At 40.4% G+C, this 25,892-nt stretch overlaps 2 protein-coding genes across 2 annotated transcripts in view; both read right to left on the bottom strand.

The window, feature by feature from the left end:
- Positions 1-1,356: 1,356 nt before the first annotated feature.
- On the bottom strand, positions 1,357-25,808 carry LOC112573801 (glutamate receptor ionotropic, NMDA 3A-like). The gene is made up of 12 exons (XM_025254405.1): positions 25,632-25,808; positions 24,134-24,742; positions 22,410-22,586; positions 22,016-22,162; positions 19,161-19,294; positions 16,287-16,437; positions 15,643-15,854; positions 13,200-13,275; positions 12,767-12,891; positions 12,367-12,437; positions 5,791-6,503; positions 1,357-4,649 (listed from the first exon to the last, which is right to left on the bottom strand). The coding sequence occupies exons 1-9, from the start codon at positions 25,806-25,808 to the stop codon at positions 12,829-12,831; spliced, it is 1,746 nt and encodes a 581-aa protein (XP_025110190.1). The 3' UTR covers positions 1,357-4,649; positions 5,791-6,503; positions 12,367-12,437; positions 12,767-12,828.
- LOC112574055 overlaps positions 24,731-25,892 on the bottom strand; it is a 51,685-nt gene continuing 50,523 nt past the window's right edge. Inside the window, exons 3-4 of the mRNA XM_025254867.1 lie at positions 25,213-25,892; positions 24,731-24,883 (exon numbers count right to left, since the gene is read on the bottom strand). Coding sequence (XP_025110652.1) covers positions 25,808-25,892 — 85 coding nt within the window. The 3' untranslated portion in view covers positions 24,731-24,883; positions 25,213-25,807. The remainder of the gene's footprint in view (positions 24,884-25,212) is intronic.

Genomic DNA, 25,892 nt, shown 5'->3' with positions numbered 1-25,892 from the left:
TGGCTTTCTGGCTAAGTCCATCAAATGTCCCGGTTGTCTTTAAAAATCAATTTTTTCGGCGTTTTTTGACGGTGACGACACCATCATCGGCACGTGTCCCGCTTTCGCCCCCGAAACGTCTGGTCACCTTAGTAGAACATGAACACGTACTTAGGCTGATTGTGAATAAGGACACAGTTTAACTTGCCCTCGGTACAGCATTAGCTTTTTTTTAATGTGATAGCCTTGGTTCTTAAAAAATATTACTAGAGATTTTTTTTAATGAACTCCGAAGATAAGTGAGATAGCAACACGACCGCGGAGCGTCCTTCTCAACTTTTATTTGTGTGGTCCCGAATTCTGTGCAAAGCTTTCTTGACATTGTTTGCAATTTGTCAACACTTTGCTGTTTGTTTGGCTTACTTTCTTAGTTGTTGTTTTGGTTAGACTTAGCTTCCATTTTTGTTTTGTTTTTTATTTAAAATTTTAATTTTTAATTGTTTTTGCTTTTTATTGCTTTTTTTTGTTCGGGGTTTACTGAATAGCTGACAGGTCCTTGTCGATGTGGACACAGACACACGATGCTTCATTACAATCTGAAACATTGCACAGCTTTGTTGTATACATAATGATTTAACATTCTGCGTTTTATCAGTTTTTTTGAAAAATTACCTTAGTGTATTGACATTAATTAGTATGGCAATGTCTGTAAGTTTGTGAGAAAACGTTATTGACTCAAATTCTTGAGAATATTTTGAAATCAATTTTCGCAATCCAGGCGATGATAGGCTTTGGAAATACACATCCGATAATAAATAGCCTTCTGGTGTACACCAGATTTAATCACTGGCCTTCTAATCACCTGATCAGAGACTCGCACAATCGGATATTGCGGGGAATCCATCGTGACCAAAGCGAGATAACAAGGTGCGTGTCCGTCCTACTGCGTTGAACTTAGCTGTTATCTCCCCACTGTCATTTTGCTAATGGCTTGATGACTAGACTTCTCTGCTCTTCATGATGACTAGACTTCTCTGCTCTGGTTCTTACCAAAAATTTAAAAAAAGGTTTGGACACGACAAGATGGAAGTCTGCATCTGACCAGCTAGGAATGTTATTTCTGTATTTGCCTCTTTGTTGTGTCGTGCTTGTGGTTGTTGACCAACTTTTAAACCAATTTATTCATTAATTCCCTTTAGTTTCTTCAACCGTGAAGCTCACTTCTAATTCGGAGCAGGATCTCACCCTTTATAAATGTTTACCTCCATCATCATCATTACAACAACAACAACGTACCTTGTCTGTCTCCATAGCAACAACAATTTGTTTGTGGTCAGGCAGGTGTTTTCTCAATCGTATAAAAACAGGACATCCAGACAAAAACAAGAACATTTGTTTAATGACAAATACGGGGCTGATGATGGGACGGACAGGGAAATTAAGTGACAAACTTCGTTCCAAAAATGTAGGCCTGAGTCAACAACCAAAATAACCAGAAGTCAAGACCTGTCCTTACCTCATCTGTTCTGGATTGCATGAGTGTTATCGTCCATACTTACAGGAGACCTTCAGCCTGTGAAATGTAGAATGTATGTACAACACTCTCATGCAAGCCACCTCACCTATTGGCACATCGTCGACAGAGAACCGCCTGCAACTTTCATCTGATCTGGTCTCACTTATCTCCATTAATACAACGATAGATGCTTCATATCATTTATGTTCTTCTCTTATTGGGGTAAAAAAAATTGTTTACAAATTCTCGTGTACGGCATTACACATTGTTTGCGGGTAGCAAACGACAAAATATACACAATACATCTGCAGAGTACACCTGCATTCCCTCTAGTGACATCTATGGCCACCATATTGTCACTGAGATGTACTGCAGAAACAATGTACATCTCAAAATTGTCAGAAAAAGATGATACAAGTACTAAGGGAAATTAAATGCACGCACATATCTTGTACATATTAAACTGTTACACACAATTTAAGCTTTTTATTTTGGTTTGGAGATTAGCTTGGCTGTCAGAGAGAAGTAATTATTGTAATCATTGTGCGTTTTTCAATCACAGTCATTATAAGTAAGTTGACCTTCCTTAGAACTAAAGATTGGGGAGAAAAGAAGAAATTGTACTTTGAGTACACATACAAAGTACATTGATGCAGCAATAAGCAGCAAAATTTCACATTGTCATCTGGGAAGGGCTTCAAAATATTTTCGTTACACTGAAAAGGTAAAATTTGATTTAAGTATACTATTGTAAATAAAATAGCGCGACAAAACAATTTACAAACTGTTTTTAACGCTCAAAGTTTATACACAGGTTCGGATTGTAAACGTTCTTTAATGGTTTATTTCACCTTCTACTTATAGTTTTTAAACGAACCTCCTCCAGTGGCAAAACACTGTCTATACACAAAGATAACTCCTGAACAAAAGTACGACTCGGTAAGAGTATACAGTATTATGTTTCTTATATGTCTGAATATTTCCACCACTCTAAAAAATTTAAAACCCAGTTCATAGTTTTTAAAGCATCCATGCTAGCATTCCGCCATAAACAACTGCTATAATGCAGTATATAGGTTGCTTCATATGTAAAAGATGACAATAAATATGGTTACTTAAGAAGACAGTGTGTTAGACCAACTGCCATCTTACCATAAAAATTCTCATGACATTATGAGATGAAAAGCTATACAGGTATTTCAAAAAGAATCACAAGAAAACCAAGACAGCAAAATTCCATATAAGGTCTAGTTTCTTTAACAAGTCTGAACAAAAATGTTTTCAAGGTCTGTGTCTGTAAATATGATTGTAGACGGAGTTCTTGGTGTTTCAAATGTCCAAGATGCAAGCGGGGAAAAGATGAAGCCATCTTCCACCTCAGTGGAACCCCATGTAAAATTAAGGATGATTTCTGTGTTAGTCTCCAAGGTTAAAGAACAAACTGCTTATCAGCACCATTGAAGGTTATTGCCTGACCCAGTATCACAAGACCTGCTCTGATGTGCGTCATACCTGTGTGGACATCGGTACAGATGTACCTCCGCTGATATCAACAGCCAACTGGGACACGTCCCGACTTCCTAACCACTGTTCCAACACGTTTCAATGATAACAAATAAATTGTTCTTTGTGATCAAACACAGCATAACCTTAAAAAACTATTTGAGACTTTTGTCATCAAATGAAGAAGGCAGGATCTCAAGCACAGCATACCCATCTTCCATCATCCTGTTTATGCGACAGATTAGCTTTAAACTGACGGTCACGTGACCGAAGGATCCAACGTTAAGGCGACATTGAAGTCTGTGAAATCTTTTGCGACCTGTGCTTAAGGTCTGGTGGGGCAAAATATTGTTGTTTAGTGACCAAGTAAAACTGTGCAAGATATTGTTTTCACAAATGCAGAAAGAGGGGATGAGGGCGATGTCCCTCTTTCGATCTTGAGATACACGCCTGAAAACCTCAACATGCACAATTCAAGGTAAAAAAAAAACACAGACTTCAACATTGTACATGGATACGTCAGGCTTCATCCAATGGGAGAGCTGAGACCATAGATTGGTTGTTTCGAGGGCCATTGGCGTGCAAACGAGGCATTAAGTTAACCCGCTTTCAAATATGATGATAATTTGGCGCAGAGAGAGGAAAGTATTCCTCCAGAGAGTTTAAGAACTTATACCTAGCATAGTATTTTCTCAGTCATTATAAAAAAATTACACTATCAGGAGACAGCTGTCAACTTGTCTCAGTGGGTTTTTTTTATTTACAACAAGCGATGTCTGTACGTATACATATATACACACAGAGAAAAAGAGTGTCCAATGCATTGCTCGTGGTGATGAAAACGAGAAAAGTTTGCATATTGATGGACACCGAGATTATAGACTGAGAAGTCTTCATGTCACGATGAATGACAGTAGCAAAGCTGAATCCACGATCATCAGCTTCACCAAATCGTTTTCTTTGTCGCATAATCGTTGACACACTCTGTGATGAGTGCGCATCGATGACTAGACTGTATGTACGTAGGGTGTAATACAAGGTGATGTATTAACTGCTGTATCCAGACAACATCCGAGTCCACTATACCCTTGGCAAACATCATCAAGGGCCAGACGACATGTCACGTAACAAGACTCAGCATCAAATTCAAGATTTTCGCTTGGAACAAGCACAGAGTCCCTCCGCCATCTTGCAAACCAGAACAGATTTTAAAATCTTATTTCTTCGCCGCCGCATCAAAATATTGCAGGCTTTTCCCCACTTAGTCGCTGAATTAGTAATAACATTGCATTACATTTCTCATCTTTGTCTCACTGAAACAGTACTACCTGTTCGCACTTTGTTTGCGGAGGCAACAAAAACATGGTGACTGTCGAACTTCACTCACGAGGGCAAAGTTTCGTCACACCTCCTCGCTGACATCGTTGAACTCCTGCTTTGTGAGGTAGTCGATGGCCATGGCCAGCCGCTTGTTCCTGTTCATGACATCGTTCAGCTTGGTCTGCAGCTCCAGTTCTGACTTCTTCCAGAGGATGACAAGGTCCTCCTTGGACAGGGCCTCCAGCGTGCATTCGTCCAGATACTCGACTGGCATCTGGCTTTGGTATCCTGAGAGAGCGTGTCGCCGTAGAGTCGACTTCACCCTGTTGTCCTGCAAAAATTTAAACAAAATGATAAATGTTGTAATCGGAGGTCTTCAAGAACAAGATAAAAAGTAATTTTAATTTACAGTTGCAAATCTTAGACCGGTCGTAAAGACTTTGGACCTTGGAAATTATGAGGAAAGGAGTATAACAGTGGATTTCTCTTTATGCTGGCTGATAGGAAAAACATCAAAAAACATCAATGAAAACTTTTTAACGCATGTCCATTAGCTTTCTCTTGCACACGCACGCACACACACACAACACAGATGGAAAGAGAGGAAAGTTCACAAACACACGTTGACTATTCACAGAAATGTTTGTATTGTTTCAAAGCCATTATCTTGCCATCATCATACAAGCAACTGCATTATTCCAACATCGTCGATCGAATACTAAGGAAGATGGATGGGAGAGCACAAGGAGATTCTTTCTAAAGCTTTTGTACTCGATGACACGACATTTATATCTTGTCACGAGTAATCCTTGAGCTCTGTAAGTGACGGGGAAAAGATTCCAGTTGGCAAGTATTTGTGTGACATATAGGATCATTGTGTGCCCAAGATGCCTCTGTTCGCCAAACTAATGGAAATAAAATGGTTCTGGGGAGCGCAGCTTGGCGAAAATCCCGGAAGTTCGCCACATCCATGACAGAAACGCTCTGCTACACCTCCAGCCTCGGAAATGAGCCTCGGGGGCATTGACCGACATTGTATCGATATCTGGTTTACACGTCACAAAAATAATATCGCCGTGTAAAACTACCTTCATTTGCAAAACAATATGCAGATAATGTGCCTACACTAAAACTAAAATGTAGGAAAGAAAGAAAAAAGGATGGAGTAAGAAAAGATATAAAGAAAATAGAGAGGATATAAAAAGAAAGAAAAAAGAATAAAAGTAAAACGAAATGAATGGAAAAAAACAAAGATTGACAAGCAATAACAATCAAAGATTCCTCAGGAAGCCGTAACTCAGAGTTAAGCGCACAAGGCAACAGCTGTACATCCTACTGTACAGAAAGAGCAACAGCTGTATCTCATACCATAAAGCACAAGGTAACAGCTGTGTCATACCATAAAGCACAGCTGTATCTCGTACCGTAGAGCACAAGGTAACAGCTGTACTACAGAAGGCAGCAGACCGTACCTTAAGTTTAAGGTTTTTCTGGAAATAGTCGAAGGTCTGGTAGTCCTGGCTGCGGGAGCGGGGCACATTGTTCTGCGCAGGCGTACCGAGCGACATCCGCATGGGGCTGACGTCAGACACGCGCCTGGAGAAGGCTTTGCTCTGCCCCTGCCTTTGCCCTTGACCTCTCTTCGCCCCATTGTTGGCTGCCGCGCCGCCGCCCCAGGTGAAGCGAGGGTGACGACCTTCCGGTGACGTGGGCTCGCTGCAGGAAGTGGCAGTCACCACGATGGCCGGCGGTTTCTCCCGGTTCTCTGTCTTCGCTGAAGCAGACGACATTTTGCGTCTCGGCGAGGACCAGGTTGACGAGCTGGAAGATCTCGACGACCTTTTCGGCGAAGGCAGCCCGAGATCGCTGCTTTCGTCAAACCTGTCCTCGTCGTTCCGACGTCTCGCTTTCCCAGCCTGCTCGTCTTCTTCGTCGTCATCCTCATCGGTTACCTCCGAGTGGCTGACGATCTCGTCGACGCCGTTGTTGTTGGCGTGCTCCTCGTCCTGGAAGAAGGCGAGGTTGGACACGCCGATGTGGTTCTCCCTCAGTGGTGACGCAGGCATCTGCACGTGCACACCATTAGGGTCCTGCGTCACTGCCAAACGTCACTGTGCCCTCGTCCATTTCGACGACGTCACCCTTGTATACGGTGTCAAGTTCCTTGTTAAGCTGCCTGTGGTAACTGCCAACAAATAATAATAATAATCATCATCATCATCATCGCAATCATCAGATGCAGAGAAAAAAGAAGAAGAACAAGAAGAAGAGGAGGAAGAAGAAGTAGAAGAAGAACAAGACGAAGAACAAAAAGAAGAAGAAGAAATAGCGCATTATTTTCAAATTGTTTATGAAGAAGAAATCGCAAAAATAAAATTGTCGCTAGACTGTGTAAAAAATAAGAATTCATATAACGAGAAAAACGGAAAAGACTTCTAACATTAAGCCGATTTATAAGCGGATTTTAATTCCAGAGTAAGAAGATTTGAAAAAGGCGATGATGGGAAGGTTACTTTAATCTTGTGTTCTTAATCAGCCGCAAACGAAAGTAAAAAAAAAAAAGAATGGACGTAGTTGACATTCAGGGTTAATACTGAAGATAAAAAAAGGTTTTGACTCTAGGGAAAAGAATTAAATGCATATAATCAAATAGTCAAACATTCTTAAAGAAGATTGAACAAAATCGATAATGAAAGGTATTAGTGAGAAATTACAAATTACATCTCTATCCACACACTCAGTGACTCATAGGCTTGCTAACAAGTTAAAAGGTATTAATTGTTTTCCTTCAATCTTGACGATTTAGTAATTTTTGATTGCTTTAACCATCACTTTTCGCTGTTTTTATGTTTATTCTTTTACAATATTTTACCATCGTGATACATTTCTAGTCTTGAGACAAAACCTACATCTCTAGTTTCAGGTTCCCTTACTTGGCTACGGAAGCAAGAGCTTAAATAATATAGCAGAACACTAAACTCACAGATTCACATAATAGGATAATCCATCTACACACCACAACAAGTTTATTCAATTACACTTGCACTTGCCCGTTGTTACAAAGCCCAGATGGACATTAAAGTGCAATTCCATTTCTTTTAAAGACTAACAGATGTTATCTAATTACATCTCTCTGTAATTTGTGTTTTACAACATGATGTAATATTTATCATTCGTTTTACATTATCTGTGGACAAGAAAACAATGAGTTCAATACTTCTCCGGTCATTTCAACGTTTGTGATGATCCCTGTCTTTACTATTCCAAACACTCTGGTCTATCATCGCCCTCTCTCATTATTTCTGTTTGCTCGACCCAGATTCAAGGCAGGTACCCGAGACCTCTTTTCAAAAATCAAATTCGCTAGTCGATGCCAAGAGACAGGTCTGCGTCAGACATGTGATCTCTGTCCATTACAGATAGCACAAGAACTTGCACAGCTGAAGCAGGAGCCGTCTCGACTGGACAAATGTCTGAAGAAGATCAAAGGTTACATGGAATCGATTCCACACAAACCCTGGGACATACAGATAGCACCTCGGATAGAAGGAGCTCCCTACAATAAGAGTTAATGCAGGCAGAATGGAAAAGAACCAATAAGAAAAGATTCCCAAATTTTGCCACTTTACAAAAAAAAGACACAGATTGACAGCTGTCCAATTTTTTTTTAAAAATTATCTGGGGATTATTATTAGTAGTAGTAGTAGTAGTATTGGCCCATAGCTTCCATCAAGAAGCCTTGAAATCTCAGCGCCGAAGATATTCTTGGACAACAACTGATGGCAGTGATGGAAGCAGGACGTTTTACGGGTTCTTTAATCCTGGACTTCGCTATGGTCTAGCTAACAGGCTCACAAAATATTGGTGGTCGTACACTGTCGGTCTTCTAATCTTTCTGTGAATGCACTATTCTATTTTCTATTCAGGAACTCCTGACCTGTGAAAACCTTGGACTGTGTGAAGTATGACAACACTGTGTTCAGTCGGTGAACATGAGGATGTGGAGAAACACGCAGAAGGCTGAACTAGTAACTAGATTCTGAGGGCACAGAATGTGTGTGTCCTCACTAAACACTTACAAGACTTCACCCACGCAGAGAATATTTATAGCTAAAGTTAGGCTAATTTTAGACTAATATTTCTTCGTGTAATTTTTACTTCGAGTAATTTAAAGGAATAACTAAGTTGCCTGGCTTCTAAATGAGCAATACTGCGTGCATCTACTTCTACAAGTCATTTTACTTTACCTTTTATACAATTAAATAAATATACAAAAATCTGACTTTAAAAAATATTTAAAAATATTTAAATTAAAAACTAAATTAATTAACTTGTTCAATAAGTATTGGTTTACTTTTTTACTTATTCCATAGTCGTTATTTTGAGACGATGCACACATGATTAAAACCTAAAGACACACCATGGACTGTGTGGGCTTAACGGCTCCTTTCACAAAGCCATGGATGCCAGATTATCCTTTCAGGACCTTATTCCACTAGTTGGCACACGGAGGGTCCAGCCATTGCTGCCCTCCGTCCAGCGTTCATTGTCCTTATTGATTGAGGTCTGTCTCCATCAGACACCTATTTGCAGGCGAACACCCAGCGTCTGTTTTTCTTCTCCAGACACAGCCAATAGATCAGCCTCATCCAGCAGACCAATGGCTTCCCCAATTGCGACTACCACCATCACCATCACCACCACCATCACCACCACCAGCAGCAGCAGACCAACCCCATGCCACCAGCCAGGCACGTGCGGTTCAAGAACACAAGGACCGTCCTGTGAAAAGACGACTGCGCCATCTCAGGTTTGTTGAACACTTTGATGTGAAGGGAACACGTGCACACTGGCAAACTATTCCACTGGCTGTGAGGCGATAAACTAGTTTGGTTCCAGACAGACAAACGAACGGAAAAACATAGAGAGAAGTTAGGAGGTATTATGCAAATAAGAGGTGGACTGGGGTTGGGTGAGGGGGTTAGAGAGATTGGTCCTGTAGCCAAAACGACTAAGGATAGATACTTCTGCAAAGCAGCTATGAAAACGATTGATTGATTGATTGATTGATTGATTGATTGATCGATTGATTGATTGATTGATCGATTTCGCGAGCTCAAAATAAACATACTAGCAGTCGCATCCTCCTCAGTCTGTCCTCTCTCAACAAGCCTCCACCAAGCAATGACGCAGGAACATTTACAGATTGTTTTCACAGAACCGCTGTACAGTAAACAACCACAAAAAGCCCAGAGTGAGTTTGTAAAGAAGATTAGTTATTCACAAAGGTCACAGTCCTAGTAACAATGCCACAGTTGATAGACTTCGCCTCAGAAATACAAACCAGGAAGGGTTCTTGAACTCCTTAAAACTGCACTCACTGCTTCTAACCGATCCCTGTTGCTGCTCTCAGGACATTCTGTCTCTTTTATTTGTACAATAGTTTTGGAAAGTGTTCATTAGTCAATTCTATAAACACAGGTCTGATGTTACTCTCTTAACCCAATTTGTATTCCGGACATTAAAGCTCGCTTTTCATGTGAGAGATGCATCGACTGTTATTATATCCTTTTGACAAGAAAAAGCTATTGGTGCTGACCTTTCCTCTGAAGACACAGTTCAATAGGGGTCTCGGGTTATCAAGTACGGTCAATCGAAGGGTCACCTGAGATCTTTTTCGGGGAAGGATGACTTTTCTTTCAGAAATACAAGAATGTCCTCGCGGAACTCGAAGCATGGTAAACATTCTCCCATTCTTGAGAAGATTGTTCAAAGTAATGAGCTTGTTCGCGTTGTTGAGCCTCTTAGACATAAACTAAGAGGCTGCAGAAGTGAAAATCCCAGTCTACGTGTCTTTCTGATAAATAAAAACTATACGGCAAAGACATAAGTAGTAACAGAGAAGGATATATTGTCCCAGTCCTGTCCACGTCTTTATGAGGCGTCAGAAATGTCGATCAGGCCTCGTTTTGATGAAACGCCTTCTTGGAAAAAAAATCTACTAAATGACCAGGAACCAAGAAGCACTTTTTCAGTGTATATTTTATTACAGAAAACAGCACATATCTCTCGGGCCAGACTGAGGCCCAAAAATGAAGGATACTTGTCTTTGATTTCTTTGATGTCTGATACCCTGTAGTGCGTTCGCTGTTTATTGTGATTGCATGACAGCAACACTCATCATTTTTTGCTTTGAAATAATCATCCACCGTGCAAAGTTGCTTTGTGCAAGATAACAGCAAGAAGCGATTCAGTTCATGCTGAAAACTTATCTAACAAACTGGAAACAGAATGTCTGAGTATCGAGCAGTCTGCGTGAACAGCCTTCCAGAAAGACACTAGGAAATGTGTGCTGCCAGACACCAACATCTGCACTGGTAGACAATCAAAAAGATTTCTGAAAATTCTCAAACTCAATATCATGTAACAGTATTATGCAATGATTACTAGAACGATGCTCACTCTTTCTCTCACACACACACATAACAAACAAAAACACACATTCTCTTGCAAGTCATTTAGACAGACTTAAGTAAGATTTTTATCCTGGTGATAAAACTGTTTTGCCACCTCTGTCCTTAAAAATGCCTCCAAGAACTTTTAACAACGCCTTTGGATCCCTACTGGTTATCATCACCAGAAACATAATCAAGTTTGTGGCTTTGAACATTTCAGAAAAAAACTCTCTCCCTACTAGATCCTACAGTCTGCGAGGGTTTATTCTGTTCGTTACTGGTAGCACAGTCTCTTTGGAAGCTGGTGTCCGCAGTTCTATTATGGATAAATGCTGCAGTCAACCTGTCCTGTACCGGAAACAAAAATATGGCAATATTTCTGCCGAACGTTTCCCCCTGAGGCCTGTCCTCATGCTCAGAGCAGCCCTTGATGTAACCATGACAGGAAGTTGATTGAACTGAAAACTTCCAGAATATGTCCTCGTCCCTCTTTCTTCTAGCAATCAATCAATGGGTCATCAATAGGCATTAATCAATCGATCAATCAAATCATCGATCAGTCAATTGTTCACATAATACCTGTCATAGCTGAACTAGTATTCAGGTTTATTTCATCAGCAGAAAGCAGAAGTGATAATGAAAACACTCCACGTCACGCAGAGCTTAGAACGGCTTCCGCCCTCCGACATGCACTCGGTTCTGTGGACTGCCTCCATCCCGAGCTCTGGAATCGCCTCTTGGAGGACTTGCTATTCAGAACGTGTTTGGCAGCCGTCATCCGCTTTGCGTGATGACTGCATTAAATGTTTTTTTTTTTTTTAAACAGAGAAAGAAAAAAACGGTTCTAGCATGCAATTTGCAATCATGGCACTTTTCTGCCTGTTATCGACCACCTCCATGACGAGGACTTGAGGATCGTGGAGGTCTAAAAGGACTTGGCGACGTTTGCAGGGTAGAGAGGATGGAATTAGGGAGGTCTTGTCTTGCAGGGGACAGCTGCTGGCCAGCTACCGCCTGTCTGACGGATGTCTCACGCCGCCTGGCGACGGTCTGGCGCCTTGCCTTGTGTGGGGAACGTCAGACCAGAGGCTAGCTAGGTGTGTTCCTGCAGTCTTTTAGTGGCAATTGATCGTGTGAAGGATTTTCAACACCATCATTGTCCAAGTCGACTGCATAATGACTTTGTCCAGAGGATGCAGCGTCCACCCAGCAGTTATTTGAGAAGTTAAGGGTCGAGAACTTTCTACACCGTATTGGCTGGTATTAAGAATGGTACTTAAAGTGCCCCATTTCGTGACCATTGGTAGTTTATTGACGGATAAATAGTCAATATGAAACTAGTTAAGCTAGTCTGAAAAATAAAAAGCTAAACATGCGTCATAGAAAAGTTAATAATTAAAGGTATCTCGCTAACTAGCTTAGCTGGAACTCCCCACCACCGCAAAAAACACATTATTATTATTATTATTATTATTATTATTATTATTATTATTATTATTATTATTATTATTATTATTATTATTATTATTATTATTATTATTATTATTATTATTATTACATTTAACTTCACTTAGATACACAAGTTGTCTATACCTGACAATGTTTGCAGTTATTTCCTGAAACATTTCTGCTTTGGTCTTTATCCTCTGTTGTGGAACAACTTTCTGAAAACAGTCCAATGAACAGATCCCATCAAAGTAACAAAACATCAAAATCAACTCAAAGCAAATCCAAGCTAATTTTAATACAAGCAGATATGTCTGGATTATTGTTCATATTATCGTGTCTTTTATTTAGAAATGTAAAATGGTCTAGCTATAAAGAAAATGATCTTTATTTACAATATATGTGATAAACATTGTTGGTGTAAATTCAAACTCTTCACACTTTTTGCAACAAAGCAACAGAACTAAAGTTTTCTCAGTGTGAGTTCTATGATCAGAAAGGTATTATTCTAGTTTGTTGTTTGTCTCGAGTGTTGCTAGGCACTGACCCTTTTCTGAAGTTCATTTTTCTGGATGAGTCGAGTGAAGTCCCGCTGTTTGACGATCTTGATCATCTCTGGGCAGCTTGCTTTTGTGAGTACAGCTTCTCACTGCGCACAACACGATGAACTCGCTACAACAAACACATAAACAACTTCACTTTATTGTCATATACATGAGGATATAGTAAGTTCACAAACCACATCAAATAAGTTTGAAATCGTGGTTCTCAGCGACTGATTTTTCAAAATTCAAACTGTTATTTCGTTATTAAAAAAGCATTTTAGCGAATGTTTTAAGGACTTTAATCTTTTATGACTTTAACTGATCTTTTGGCAAACATAAATCCTAAACTTTGTGATTGAAAAACTATCATTTCTAATATTTGGTGTGCAATAATGCTAGTATGAATGTAAAGACTTTTTCTTTATACAAATATACCTGACTTATAAATGCCAAGTTTTCTGTCTTCCAAAAGCTTCCTTCTGGGCGACTGCGGAGCCATGGAACAAGAAATCTGAAAATGTCCAAGCCAGACATAGCCTCGCCATTAAAAGTTGGCTGCTGAATATAAAAAGGTCGTTGACCCTCGACACAGCTCGAGAAACGGCTAATAATTTCTGAAGCAGGACATAGAAAAACTCTTCACGGGAGGACCTAATTAAATCGTGGCAGTTCGTGCAGACACCAAGCAAAAACAAATACTAGCTAAATTGAAAAAAAGTTATCTTTGTTTCCAACATCGTGGAAAAAATAATGAAAATTAACAATTTCTATGCGATAAAAGGAGGTTTTTAAAACCAAAAATATTTAAAGGAATCATATTTTGGAATGTTTACAGACAGAATATCCAACAAATGATGATTTAGAAACATGATAATATAATAATGGGGAAATAAAAAACCAGTGAAGAAAATTCTCCCTTCCAGCTAAATCCTTCTTGAAACTTCTCCAGCAGTACACTAACACCAACTATAAAATCTTCCTAATGTTTCAGCGATCTTCCAGGAAGGATATAAAGGTTTATGTATTTATCATTCTCTCGCAAGTGCATGAAATATTCAGTATTTTTTCATTCAAAACGGGATGTAACCAAGGTGCAGGACATGGGAAGGAATTGAGGCTCATCGTTTAAGTAATGCAGATTTTATAAAACCAACAGTATTGTGATATTCTTAACTTACTTGTCTACGATATATTTTTCAAGTTAACACAGACAGAAAGAGCAATATACAGTGATACCTCGGTTCTCGAACGCCTTGACTTTCGACCAAATCGGTATTCGACCAGGAAATTCGAGAAAATTTTGTCTTGGAATCCGAACAAATATTTGGAACTCGAACATCCGAACGTCCGAGATGAGCCGAGTTGAGCCGAATGGCGTTCATTCTGCCCAGCGCGCCTTGCTTGCGTCATCAGTGTGAGTGCAGAGAGAGAGAGAGTCACGTTTTTGTGGAGAGATTCATGAAATGTGTGAAAAATGGGCAGAAATCGCAAATTTTGTTGAACAACATCACCCTGATAAAGTGGTAGCAAATAGAGCAGTTAACATTTTTAATGACAATGTTATGTCCACTTTCCGCAAAATTTTGCAAAGGAGAAAAAAAACAGCAAACAATTGACAAATTCTTCCGTAAAGAACAGACAAGCAACTGCAGAGCAAGATTCTGATTCTCCTCAGCAAAAGATACAGAGAACAGAAACACCCGAAGAGCAGTTACCCTCTGTTTTTATTGAAGAGGACTCCCCTTCAAAACAATAACAATCCCCTTCCCTCCTCCCTCCACATTCATTCCCTCCTGCCATAAAGTTTGGTACAGGTACAGTAAATGAAACACAATTTACTGTACTGTACTGTACAGTACAGTACATTTTTTTTTTTGTTTTGTTTTAATAAATACACTTTTATTTCTTATTTCTTGTTGAGACCCATGTTTTTCTACATATTATATACAAATTAGGCCAGTAAATAGGCATTTTCTGGGGCTTGGAACGAATTAATCCAGTTTCCATTATTTCCTATGGGTTTCATTGCTTCGGTTCTCGAACAATTTGGTTCTCGACCGTCCTCCCGGAACGAATTATGTTCGAGAACCGAGGTATCACTGTATTTGACAACTTGTCGTGAAGTCTGGCAAAAACCTATCTCTGTCCATTGCTCTTATGTTACTATTACCAAATCTCGTAAAAGTCTCTGACACTAAACGACTACAAGTACATCTGGTCAAAGCTTTTTACCTTCTAGAAAGACGATGTGTATTTTTAACTTTTCAATCGGAGAAAATTATACAAAAAATGCCATGAAGCGCTGGTTTGACCCAATGCTGATGTATTTTGGCCACTTTATCACTAAACTTCATTCGTGATGACGGATGGGTGTGATGGAGAAGAAATGAAGACGTGCGCCTGGGGCATTCCACATGCAAATGAAGGTGATAAAACCGCGAGATTGTACGATAAACCACGCGTTCGGCGCCTTATTGGCCGGGGACAAGTGTTTCGGTCTACAAGATGCGTGCCCTGCATGCAAAACTGTCTGGACGAGTGAAGGAGATAATGTCACGCCCTGTAACACGAAAATGGGAGCGGATGAGAGAGGGGAGGAGAAGAACCATAAACGGAAGGTGATCTCTAGCTTGCGATCTTTTCGCTTAGCCTTTGCCAATGTGAGTCGCATGAAAAGTCAAGAAGGATCCATGTTTAAAGGCATGGAGAGATGGATCGCTCTGTTTTTTCTAATGAAGATGTTGTCAAGAACAATAATAATGCTTTGCATCGATGATGCCAGTTTGAAGGAAACTGAGTAACACAGAAGCTATCGGAGTGAAAGAGGAAAGAAGAAAAAGTGGGAACTGGAGAGTTAAGGTATACACCTCATTTTTACCTGTAAGCTAAATGTTCCAAGAAGAGGAAGAAGACGGAGACAAACATGGCGGAGAGTAAGATGAAGAAGAGACCTCCGGTATGCTCCAGACCATACTGCACCGCGCTGCCTGTCAAGAAATACTCGCAGTGAGAGCGCGACAGGTACTTCCGGCTGAGATCCTGCACGAAGCCGCTCTCTACGTAAGACAAAATGTGATTGGACATCGGAATCTGAGGAAAAAATGAACAAGACATTGGCAAAAACATAACAACAACTCGTTGGCAAGCTTTTGATTTGCCAAATGTTTTTAACCATTTTTTTAAATCATTCATTTTCACAATGGCGGTTAATTGGGTTTTATATTTTAGGATTTTTTGAGAATGTTTTAAAGCAAGAAAAATACATACTGATAAAATGAAAGCATTCACCCGAGAAAAATTATTGCAATCTTCACTTGATTTTTGTTGATAAGCGTGATTAAAGGTATTTTACCTTTATCCACCCAATGGTTTCTAAAGTGTTTTAAGAGAGATAAAAGATATTGACACCATGAAAACATTTATCAAAAAAAAAAATCAAGAAAGGAGAAGACGTTCAACTGGTGTAAACAATGTGTGTAAATAAAGATTATATTGTGGTTGACAGGCGTGACTTCCACTCACTCTCATCCACGAGTGCTTTGACAAGCCAATGGCGTAGCCGTCGGTACCAAATCCTTTGCCAACGAAGCGGACCTTGCAGTCTTTGTCCAGGCGAGACACCGCGAACTCCAGAAGCGAAGCATCATCGAAGTAAATATCAGTTTCATGTGCCCTAGCAAACAGACAGACAGGACATTAGAATGGGCCACAGAGATCTCATCAAAGGGCCGCCAGGACAAAATATAAGAATTGGCCACAAGGACAGATCATAAGAACGGCTATATATATATATATGAATGATGCCATTTTAATTTAAAAAAAAAAAAACAGATCGTATGCTATCTGCCCCTCATTTCTCTCTCACCTACATAATTGTGTGTTACTGTCACACTTTCTTGCACTTCAATCACAGAAATGCCTGTCTAGCTAAAAGTCACGCTGTGAACTAATACTTCGTTATGTGTGAACGCACGTGCTCAAAATTGTGATCCTCGTTGACTTTGCAGTAAAATGTCCTCGTGGACTTCGTACATTTAATGTGATTGTTACACGTTACATAGTTTAGTAATATCTGAGTATCGTATTACATCATTATAGCAATGATAAAGTCTTCAATACAAATATTCAAAAAACAATCCCATAGTCCCGAGCAACATCCGGGTACTGACAGAACTAGTCCTGAAATAAATCTTTCCCAAGCTGACACGTTGGGACCGGACATGCAGTCCATGAGTTTTAGGCCCAACCAGAGACGCGGATTTTTATTTGAGCAGCCTATGGAGAGGAAATGTAGAAGAAAATCAATTGATCAACAAAGGGAAATCATTGACCACCCACTTCCGGTGTCGGACAGGCGTCGATCGAAAGGAAAAAGCGGGTATCGCGATGAGGACTGGGAGCGGAATCCAACCTGGGTGTCACAGGGCGATGTTTGTGAGCTGAATCGACCGATCTACAGCCACTCTTTTTTTCTCTCTCTTTTCTTCTGGAGTGGGTCCAGTTTAGCCCAGAGAAAGCGAAGATTACAAACTTGCGCAAAAAGGAGGGGAGGGCCAAAAACAAACAGCCTTGTCTCCGTCCAATTTCCTCAAAGTCAGAAAACTTACGCCGGGTGTCTACATTAATAAGTCGATGAAAGGCAGCATGTGTTTGTGATCTCAAAGCTCTTGGTCCGAACTTCAGGCTAAGAATAGTTCTATCTGTCGACATAAGTATTTTTGTAGAATATTTCTTCAGACCAACTCTTCGTTAAATATCTTTTACTGACAGTACTTGTAAAATAACTTCACTGCCAAACCTCTGGAACGCTGGTATTAATTTATTTATTTATATATTTTTTATTCTTTATTTATTCATTTATACCTTCAAGTGCACAGGCAAACGCAGGTGCATGTGGACGTAAATATACTGACCGGGCAAAAAGACACAAAGACCGAAAAAATAGACACAAGAGCATATATATATATACAAACATATTACAGACATCCCAAACATATTAACATAGATGAACAGATAAAGACATAGCAGAGACACAAACACAGACATACATTCACATATCCATATCTATTTATGTATCTATATCTGTATCTATCTATACCTATACCTATCTGTATCTGTATCTATATCTATCTATATCTGTAGCTATATCTGTATATATATCTATATCTATATATTCTAGTTGACTACAGACAGAAGAAGAAATAAACTGGGATGCAGGGTCCCAATATTTATTTATGCGTCCTTAAAACCCGATCTGCACCCTTTTCTTGTCGAACAAAATTGACAGAGTTTCTTCCCCTGACAGCCTGGACCATCTTCGTGGTCAGGTGGCGCTTTCGCCAGCTTTAGCCTTAACTCACGTCGGAGATTATTGACTTTTAGTTGTCTGCTGTCTGGTAAGGCGATCCTTGAAGGGGCATTCAGGGGTCGTTCATGTTTCAAACAAGTTCTCTAAACACATCGCAGTCTTGAATACATCTCCTACAATTTGTATAATGTTATGTCCCGAGTAATTCTCCTTGCCAGGGCCCACCCCGAGAAAAATGCGGGGGTTAATGTGTGTCTTTGCGCCTGAATGCTTTGGTTGGGACTTGCCAGCCTGACTTTAGACCATTTTGGTGAGTTTTCAGTTTCATTTGCTTTACTAATCAGCTGCGAGACAGATGGAAGCAGTTGGTGTCCATTTGTCCTGGCAATATGTTAAAAAAAATGTTCTTTCTTTCGCTCTATGCCATCTCTGATAATGCAAAAATTCTGCAAAAATGTGGAGAATGTAAATGTGTTTTTCCTGTTGTCATTGCTCATGTTGTTGAAGTAAAAGCATGTTTCAGTGCAGTTATAGATTGTGACAGTAGTGTCGAGCTGTGTGACCAATTTATTATAATGACAAACTGTAACAGGCCCTTAAAAATAATCAGGTGTTGCAAGTATGGAAGAATGATATTTTTATATGAGTGGTTGTCAAGTGGAAGTAGAGAGGCAATATTTAAGTTCTGGTTAAGTACTCTTGTAAAATTGTTTACTTCCTTTGCATGTTTCAAAAACAGAAGACATGTTTCAGAAGCGATTAGTCGTTACAAATATCAATGTTGGTTTAATCATGCTTTACTGTTTGTTTCTCTTTTGCTTAGAGGTTTGCGACTGTTAATTTTTTTGTTGTTTGTTTATTATAGTTTTGACATGGTAGATGTTTTATTATGTTGCATGACCCTCCCAGGGGTAACTTAAAAATAAGCATAGTTTTACATTAAGTGAAATCATTTACTTACTTTCAACTGACAATATATTGACAGTCAGTAAAATTATTTACTTTTAACTTGTCTTCTTAATGCTGAGATACATGTTGACATTAAGTAGAATTAATTATTAAAATTCAATTGACATTGCAATACTTACTGCAAGGCGAGAATAGCATCCTCGGTACAGTTGGCATCGTTGTTTTGAATACTCCGAAAAAGGTCAGGGTTCACTTTGGCCAAGAAGGCCTCCACGGCACTGGATTTGATCACTGACACCCTCTTTTGCAGCAGCTAAACAGACAGATAAGCAGATAAAAGCAAGGTTAATGAATAATGGATAAATATTCGAATATCATCACACATATAATGTCCGGCTGCAATCATTTTCTAAGCAGAGCCACAATCTTACCACGCGGCTCAAAGAATAAAACAACAAAGGATATTTCTTGATCCATGTGATCCAAGCTCAGTCAGGGTTCACCTGTTAACAAGCAAGGAAGCCATACTGTTTCCCCGTCTGAACTCTGTCAAGACTTCATTAGTGACCGGAGCCCAGGGATGGATCTTCAGTGAGACACTTGGAAAGTGTTCGGCACCAAGGCGCAAAGGGCAAAAAAAAATTGGTTAGATGGTCGAAAAGAACGGACTGGCCAGAGCACGCAGGAATGGGTTACCACCCATCAGGACTGCCCTAAGTGGCAAGCCTTGTCGACCCAGCTGCCCTGGACGATTTGTACCGGCGGACCAGCATAGCTGGTCATCAACTGGTACCAGTAAAGAGACGAAGGAACGAATAGAGAACTGAATTTGGGGGATTATCGTCATGATCTGTCGGAATCATTTTAGCAATTATTCTAAACACGTAGCCATGGCGTTTAAGTACATTTCTGCCAATATGACGACATCCAGACCACGGCCATTGTCTTTATTTATATCACCAAGGAAGGTAAAAATAGTCTCTAATGGGGGTGGTCATGTTTATGTCCTCTTTGAACTACTCTTAGATATGCCTAAACGACCAAAACATGTTTTTGTGATTAGGAACATACTTAGGATAAGATATGTGGTTACATCCAGCATTAACGAATTAACTGGAACTGAGTTGACTCGATACTTTTAAAGACAAGCATGGCTTATCTTCTCTCTTCCCTCCCAAAGTTTCATCGGTCCTCTCCTCACACCTTCAGCTGCTCTAGACAATGACTCGAACATATTCTCTCCCCTTTAATAATTACTTTTAAGGTAACAATCGTAAAAAATAAATAAAAATGTGCAAGCTTTAAACACAAGCTTATGTTCCAGATAATCAGAACGAAAGTTCTAAACTTGTCTTCACCATCTTTGTTTCTAAGAATAATATAACGATAACGCCGATACGCTGTATTTTTTAATGAGAATAACTCTGTCTTAATCAGCAAAATCACAAAAACAAAATTTCCATTTTTCCGACTGTTTTGCGGCTGATTCCATGAAACTGACCAATCAATGCGCAGCGCTTTGCACACAGGATCACGTGACCGGAAAGAGATCAGACCGAAGACACACGAGGAGGTCGCCGGGTATTGACCGCCGCCATCACCAGCGGGGCCCGACATGACGGAGTGCACAAACATGGGCTTGTAAGCGTGTATCAATAAAACACTTTCGCTGCTGTGATTTGCCAGTATTTTCCTTACGTGATTTGCAGGTATTGATTGGCCGACAGCCCCGCGTGTGTGTGCGCGTGCGCGCGCGCATGTACCTACTCCCCATCCGGTCTGCTGGTGGAGTCTGGTTGCCTGAAAAGAACCATCTGGCAAATATGCTTTAGAAAATGTTGTGACCGGGTGCATAGGAGGCTCTCGAGGGTGTTCTTGATGTTATTTTTTCGATGTTGAACACTTAGTCTGAAACTTGTCATTGATGACCAGCCATTCGTCTTCGTCTTTGATGGTTTAACAGATTGCGATCGCTTTGTGCAACTCGAGTTGTCGGACGTCACCCTGAATGAAATGGCTCATCCATCATAAAAAATATCACGAAAATGAAAAAGATTTTCATCGGTGGTAATTTAATGCTCAAATTTTTTTGAAAGTTTGATATATTTTTTAACAAAAAAATGCTGTAAAACATCTTTGATCTTGTTCGGAAAAAAACTTTGTGAACATAAGTGTTTGTGTGCTTGGAAGTTAAAAACAAACATTGTTCGAATTTGCGCTAAATAAACTACTTCTGATGTCTTTCATTGACAAAAACAGGGGTTTTAAAACGAAGAAAAATGTCTGGATTTGAATACTGATTTGTCTAGAGGGTGGTCAGTGGCATGTGGCTAAAGTGATTGCAGTAAAAGTCTACGAGTTTAAATAAAAGAACAAGATTGAATGAAGGAAGGATAGATAAGATTAGAGTGTTAATGTGTAGAAAATTATTAAGTCACAGACAAGTTAGACAAACTAGCAGTAATTGTTGATCACACTTGAGTCACTTTCGGTCAAACAAATGTTGCACCTGAACTAAACAAGATTGACTTAATTAAGGCGGGACATCCAAAGATTGAAATAAAATCTCAGCTAGAAAATGTCGCAAAAGAAATCAGTCCTGGTACACCGGGAATCCCTTTGTGTTAATGAATATTTGCTGATTAAGAAAAGCTCTATATTTTCAATGACCTCTGACACCGGTAGATGGCATCACATGACTGCGACCTCCGAGCACTGGAATGTCTCAGACCTCAGCCACTCAAGGGACACTTGAAGGTTGAGGAGTGACGCAGGCGTGAGTGGTGTTGAGGCTCTGCCAGAAATGTCAATCTCAGTTTTTTTCTGGGACACAGAAGAGCAGTTGTCTGACTGTGCGATGGCAAAATTTTGGAACTGAGAACTGGAAAGAATGTGTTTCTATAAACAAGAATCTTTGCAGACAATACAGACTAGGGGGAGGGTGCAAGTATTTCCCCCTCTTGGTTGGTTCTGAGCTTCGTCCTCAGCATCTGTAGTATTTCAATATTTGTTTAAGTCTCAACTGTAGTCTCACCTTGGAGTCAAAAATACTTTTCACGCTGATGACAGCCGACTGTCCCGCCAGGTAGGCAGCCAGGTTGGCGGTGTATGACGTCATGATGAAGATGGCCAGGCCTGCCCACACATTCTGGATGACCTTAGAAGGCCAGCTCTTTGGTGCCTGCAAATATTTCAGCAACAAATATTACTTACTGTATGTATACTCTTACCGACGTGGACCAGAAAGCTTGTATATTCACTCATTCATACTGCCAACACAAAGAGAGATTTCTTTGCGCAATGCTTTTTTTTTCAAGAACAAGGACATGATAACATCCTTCACAAATATCACTGCAATTCCATCTTTACACTGTAACAATACTTATGTATAAATAATGAATAGCATTATGACAGAAGGTATCTCATACCTTGACGTTGATGGTGTGGCCGGTCACCAGCACCCAAACCATCAGCAAACCAGACCCTAGACTGTATTGTTTCTGTCGTCTGCGCCCTCTGGGGTTGAGACCAAATGGACTGAACCACTCCAGGACTGATGTAGCAACACCAGCAACAATAGAACTAAGTAGGATGCAGGTCCAAACCTTCAAAACAATCAAAACCTTGCGATAGAGTGGTTCGTATTTTTCCTTTATTTATTTTTTTTTTTTTTTGGAAATTTGGTGCATTATGAAGAAGCACATTAAAAAGCACGCAGGGTGAGCTATTATCTGCAGAAGCCCCATTGTGTGATTCCCACCCTATTATTTTTGCATCACAAGAATTGAGCTGTGAGATATTTTAGCAACCCGCCCTCGGTATAATTTTTTTTTATTTTATTGCTATATTGTCATGCCTGTCTTTATTTTCCCAAATATTTTTCTGACAGTTATGATTACAGTGTTTTATTTCCAGTGTTTCGAATTTTTTATTGAGAGTTTTCCGATGTTTACTTGCCCTTTGTGTTCTAGAAAGATGTTCTGAGGAGTAAACATTGCAATTTCACTCCCACGTGGTGACAAGAAATGTTTCCATTAGCCTTGGTCCCTCCATTGCTGCATAGTTTTTACTTGTTGCAGCAGAAGGAAAGTTCTAAATGGAACTGTATTTATAACTATGATCACATTAGGTTTAGTCTGTTGTTTGCAAGTCTCGAAGTTAGAAATTCCATCTTGATACCTTTTCGTAGATACGAAACGTGTCTATCTACCATTGATCTAGGTTGAATTTTGGGGATTAATTATCATAACAATCGTCACCGAAGTAATATTAATAATTTAGAGTGATATGTGGGGTTTGATGATCATAAAAACCAGTAATCTATGAAATACTAAGTAATCTGTTTTTACACCCGCTTGGTGAAAAAATAAAAGCTTACTTTCATTCTAAGTGTTATAGTGAAAAAACCAGCGAAAGGTACCACATAAGTAAAGATGACATATAGTCCTAAAATTAAATACAAGGCTGGCGTAGAGGAAGAAGAATAGGACATTCATGCATAATATAATGGAAGGCTAAACGAAAAAAAGAAATAGGAAGATGTTTCATCCCTAGGGAAGCGTAAAGAGACTGGTACAAAATTTACTGTCCCTTTCCATAACCCGGCCGTATAGTTATCAGGAGAAAAATTGCAAAATACGTAGAGTGTATTCAAACATTAATAAAATGGATGAACAGGACGTAAAACTATTATCAAACTGATGGTTCCATCGATAAAAGATTTGCCCGCTGCATCAATAATTAAGTTACATCAATACAGTGCTCTCCTAGCAATTTTCAAAATAAACACTAATTTTAAAGTATTTTTGATTTGACCGAGATTCAGTAATGGTGTCGGCTTTAAATATTGAGTAATATATAATAATAAATGATAATGAATGTTTCAGATCGACCAGTGCATTATTTTACCACTTTTGATGCCATTTACTGCCCAAGGGAGTGAATACACCGAGGGCGATAGTAAGAGCTGTGGAATGTGCGACAGTAGTCTCAGGTTTCACTAGTGTGGGATGAACTTTATTTACATAAGATAAATGTTGTATGCAAATTACATATTACCCCCTCATTTCTGGCTTTAATCATTTTGCTGCCTGTCACCTGTCTTGTTCTTGACCAACAATTGTAAACAAATAAACAAGACATCACCGCCTACCTGCGCAGAGAAAGGACTAAGGAAAGCCCACATGGAAGGTGACCGGCCATCTTCGCCGGATATCATGGAAAACTCATTCTGGTAAAACGGTTCCGTGAAGGAGATGGCTCTCATGCGGCCTGATGTCATGGAAAATGCGCCGACGATCATGTCCGCCGCCCCACTCACCACGTCGCCCACCATACCCGTCCACGCGCCGTTGGAGTAGGTCCCATAGTCCGTGTCGTTGACGAAGTACACGATGTACTCGAAGTTGAGGTCTGTAGCCAGCTGATGCAGAATCTCCAGGCTGATGCCCTTGCAGCAGAAGATCTGTAGTCCATATCCTCCCGTTTTGACCGCGACATGAAATGCTCCACAGCCTGGACGACATGGGACTGCGAGCTGTTCTTGAGCATCAGGCAAGGCACGTTGACATAGCAGTCCTCTACGGCTTCCACGGGGCCCTCCATGAAGACAAAGGGCTTGGCCGGCCGTGTGACCACCCGGTAGGTCTTCAGGGACATGGAGGACGGGCTGAAGATGGTGTGGCCGGGCCAAAGCACCGTCTTGAGGTCCGTCTGGCCGTTGGCCGCGATGTACCCAACGTTCTCCCAGAGGCGACCGCTTCTATCCCCGCTGGAGATCAAGTTTAAGAGACGGAAAGCGGAGCCTTCGTGAAGGACATTGGATGTGGACATCGTCAAATTAACTGAGGACGAACTGGAGTCTTCCAAAGGCTGGCGGCACATCGGAGAGTAACGAACACATCTGCATCATCGGCAACAACTCATTATCGAAAGGTCTACATTAAGTTTGAACATCAGCTGGAAATTCTAAAGCAGAAATATTATTCTTCTTCAGTCAACAAAGTGAACGAAATGAAACATGTAAATTATCGAACAATGAAGTAAATTTTAAAAATGTTTATATTCGGTAGCTAGAATTAAAAAATTAGTCTTGAAGACAGGTCGTAAATAAATGAATGACAAAATCATGAAAGATAAGACGATACACAGCAGCTATTCACACAAAAATGATCAGGGATGTATGAAATTCTATGTGAAATTGTATAGAGAAACAAAATAAAAACCACTTACTGAGTAAAATAATGCGTGGTGTTATTGCAGCTGACCCTAAAAGTATCAGCCAATGGAGGAAAATCTGCATAGGATGGCCATGATTCTGCTGACAATGTTGATGACAACGGGAGACTCCGACAAAGGCGCTGATAGTCGAGACATCTGAGGCGATGATAAGAAAGAGAACAAGTTCGACAATGTTACAGAAGTAGATTCATCTGAATAAGATGACCTGACGACGATGATGATGAAGATGATGGATAAGAACCGGACGTTGATGATGCAGCGAGAGAAGGCACTGGAGGAACAGTAGGAGGAGCATTAAGATTGTCGTAAACACTCTTGCATACACTCGTAGGCACAGCTGATGGTCCGCGAAGCCGCAGCCAACACACCGCTAGTTCCGGTGCGATAAAACCCTTGAAGTCCGAGCAAACCTTCCGGCAAGCCACGCAGGACCTCCGGGTCCGTCGTCGTGGCTTTCTCGCTAGGAACCAGCCGTAGCCGGTTCCGAAGAGGTTCATGGCGACGGACTTGGCGACGATGCGAACCATGAGCCTCGGCTCGCAGTGCAGGACGACGATCTTCCAGCCCTTGACTGCGATGACCTCCATCAGAAGCTTGAGGTCCTCGGCGCGATGTTGCTGCCCACTGTCGAGGTCATGAAGATGTCTGGATGCCGGGGGTCACCCATTGAC

The sequence above is a fragment of the Pomacea canaliculata genome, linkage group LG10 (assembly GCF_003073045.1).
Source record: "Pomacea canaliculata isolate SZHN2017 linkage group LG10, ASM307304v1, whole genome shotgun sequence".
In the NCBI taxonomy this organism is placed as follows: domain Eukaryota; kingdom Metazoa; phylum Mollusca; class Gastropoda; order Architaenioglossa; family Ampullariidae; genus Pomacea; species Pomacea canaliculata.
The sequence above is the reverse complement of the archived record's forward strand: the minus strand, read 5'-3'. Positions and strand labels throughout refer to the sequence as shown.